The sequence below is a fragment of the Solanum tuberosum genome, unplaced genomic scaffold, assembly GCF_000226075.1.
Source record: "Solanum tuberosum cultivar DM 1-3 516 R44 unplaced genomic scaffold, SolTub_3.0 scf00517, whole genome shotgun sequence".
Classification (NCBI taxonomy): domain Eukaryota; kingdom Viridiplantae; phylum Streptophyta; class Magnoliopsida; order Solanales; family Solanaceae; genus Solanum; species Solanum tuberosum.
In genome coordinates, this window is record NW_006239435.1 from 78,960 (window position 1) to 82,295 (window position 3,336).

General features: G+C 32.9%; 1 protein-coding gene across 1 annotated transcript; it reads right to left on the reverse strand.

Moving 5' to 3' along the window:
• Positions 1–786: 786 nt before the first annotated feature.
• On the reverse strand, positions 787–2,117 carry LOC107058445 (uncharacterized). The gene is made up of 3 exons (XM_015304149.1): positions 2,010–2,117; positions 1,297–1,833; positions 787–1,185 (listed from the first exon to the last, which is right to left on the reverse strand). Exons 1-3 carry the CDS (start codon positions 2,115–2,117, stop codon positions 787–789), a joined length of 1,044 nt encoding a protein of 347 aa, XP_015159635.1.
• Positions 2,118–3,336: the final 1,219 nt, after the last annotated feature.

Consider the following 3,336-nt stretch of genomic DNA (forward strand, 5'->3'; position numbering starts at 1 on the left):
AAATACACAAAATTGATACTAAAATTACTCTAACTTTTTTTAAGCTGATATTAAATTTCCAAAAAATTATTATGTACATGAAACACAATTGCGTCCACAAATATCAAAATTATATGTATATGATATATAATATTGATAAAAAATATAACTTCCGATACTCTATTATTAGTAGATACAAAAATTTAGAAGAAGATATTATGTATATGATATATCATTGCTTCAAATGATACCTTTTTTACATGTTGTCTCTTTTAACTTTGGCACACATCATTACAAAGATATTAAGTATCAAATATACAAAATTGATTCTAAAATTACTCTAATTTTTTTAAGCTGATATTAAATTTCCAGAGAATTAGTATGTACATGAAACACAATTGCATCCACAAATATCAAAATTGTATGTATAAGATATATAATATTGGTAAAAAATTCAACTTCCGATACTCTATTATTAGTAGATACAATATTTAGAAGAAGATATTATGTATATGATATATAATTGCTTCAAATGATACCTTTTTTACATGTTGTCTCTTTTAACTTTGGCACACATCACATCTATTGATACTATTGTTTTATCCAATACAAAATTTACAAACAATTAAGTATCAGACACACAACAATGTTTACCAAACTAACTTTATTAGAAATTAACAATCAAAAAATGTAGCCAAAATTCAAATCATAACAGTTTTCATTTATTGCATCATAAAATAGTAACCTAAAAGTACTTAATAAAGTATCAAATTTGAGAATTATTAGACATGAAGCATAAAATTACATCTAAATAGAAAGCATCAAGAATCTTTCGGGAAGAAAGTACATGTTCTTTTCATCTGGATTTTTCCTCCTCTTTTTTCCAGGCCTTCCAGGCATTTTTTTGTATCTTGGTGGCAAGACGACTTCTTCCAACACACATTTCGGAGCTATCCAATCACTTTTGTCTAGCATTGGTTCTATTGGAACTGCATATGTGTTTGTTAATGCATCATGTTTACAGTAATCAGAGCAGTAGGGATGTACATCTTTAATATTCCTCTTCTTCAAAACAGCCATTGCGTGCGCACAAGGTATCTCGTCATGTTGAAATCTACCACATGAACAAGTTTTCCTCTCAAGAGAAACAATGTATCTTATCCCACCTTCATACACTGCAAAAATATATTCAGAAGATGCAACAACCTGCAAATGTTTAAAATTTAGAGATACATTAAACGAATTTTGATTTGGTATACATAATAATATAATGAGAAGTAAAGCTAGAAACATAATACTTGTAATACAGATATGTACCTTCATTTTCGCACATTTGGATGCGTTTATAATCAATATTTCTTCAAATCTTCTCCCTAATGTTTCCTTTGTATAAGATGTCATTTCTCGATTTTTGCAATTCCAAGTACCAAATAGAATTCTAGCTTCTTTTAGAAAGACTATAATACGTAATTGGCGTGCATCAACTAGGCAACCATTGATACATTCCTCTATGTTCGAAGTCATCATTTCCCCCCTGCTCACTGTTGCATGAGATCTAGCCCACCTTTCATACCCAACATCTTGAAAATACTTCTTAATTCTGCCATATACTTTTTCCACTTTAGCCATTAATTTTTCAAAATCATCTTTCCGATAAGCCTTTGCCATTGAATAGAACAGATCAGTTAGTATGGATCTGCTTTTCCTGAAGTATGTAAACACATTTTTCCAGAGGTGCCATATGCAAGCAAAATGAGGAACATTTGGATAAACAATACTTACACTCTTCATTATTCTTTCATTTCTATCTGATACAACATACATTTGTTCTCTATCACCAAATACATTTTTAAACTGTTGGAAGAACTATGTCCATGAACAATCATTTTTCGTGTTTACAATTCCATAAGCTAACGACAATATACAACCTTAACATTGAAACACACAACATTATGATTCTTTATACATAATTGTTGCAGGATGTTATATTACTATCTTAAAAAATTAAATTAATAAACAACATGACATACCTGCCCCATCGGGTGTACTTGCCGATACAAATGTCCCTCAATAAGCTCTGCTAATATGTAAAGCATCAACAACAACAGCAAGCCTGCTGTAATGACCCTGAAGGTCATTTTTGGAAATTTTCATAAAATGACCTTTTGGAAGGTCGTTTTAAGGCAAGTGACCTCTAAACTTTGTTAAACTCTTAGACTACACATGACTACCTTCCTAATTGTGTTGGGGTGTAATGGGGATTGAGGATGGGTTTTATTTGTTGATTGAAATTGTTGTAAATGAAAGATAGGGAATAAAACGAGCTAAATATGTTATATGTGACTTGAATTTGTTGAATAAGTCATGTGATAACTGATATTGAGGGGATAGAAGAGCACGAGTAGGCTATGATTGATACATACATTGACGTTGAGACAGATGATGTGTAATACTATGATGTGGTCGTTATATGGTTGTGATTGAACAGATGATGTGTAATACTATGATGTGGTCGTTATATGGTTGTGATTGAAACAGATGATGTGTAATACTATGATGTGGTCGTTATATGGTTGTGATTGAAACAGATGATGTGTAATACTATGATGTGGTCGTTATATGGTTGTGATTGAACAGATGATGTGTAATACTATGATGTGGTCGTTATATGGTTGTGATTGAAACAGATGATGTGTAATACTATGATGTGGTCGTTATATGGTTGTGATTGAAACAGATGATGTGTAATACTATGATGTGATCGTGATATGATTGTGATTGATGACATGTGCATATTCATTATTCATCTCATGTGTGAACTATCTGTTGCATGACACTGATATGAGGATGGATGGATATGAGACACAATTGAGACTAGCTCCGGCTAGAGATATACGAGATGGACTAACTCCGGCGCTAGCGATTTGGATGCCGATGGGATCTGGTTCCGGCGGTGATACATGGTCCATGTGTGGCCCCCATGGGTTCTGATTTGAGTATTCAGCGCGGACTGATTACGTCAACAGATGTGTATCGTAGGACAGACATGCATCACGACTACATGACATCATTATTGCATTTGCATCGCATTTCACTTCATCTTTGTCTGTGGTGTGTGGATTTTACCTACTTGCTCCTCTTCATGTGATATATGATCTATTTGCTCTTATATGAGGATATGAGGTTGATTTTGAGACACTGTTGGATATATATGTTGATTATGAATTGTGTAGTATAGGTTGTTGGTTCGCTGTTAGAATGAAGTTTCGGTGGTTCGGTTGGGATTGTAAGGAGTTGTTTGTAGCTGCTAGTTTTGCTTAGTTTAGAGTTACTTGCGAGTACCTGTGGTTTTCGGTA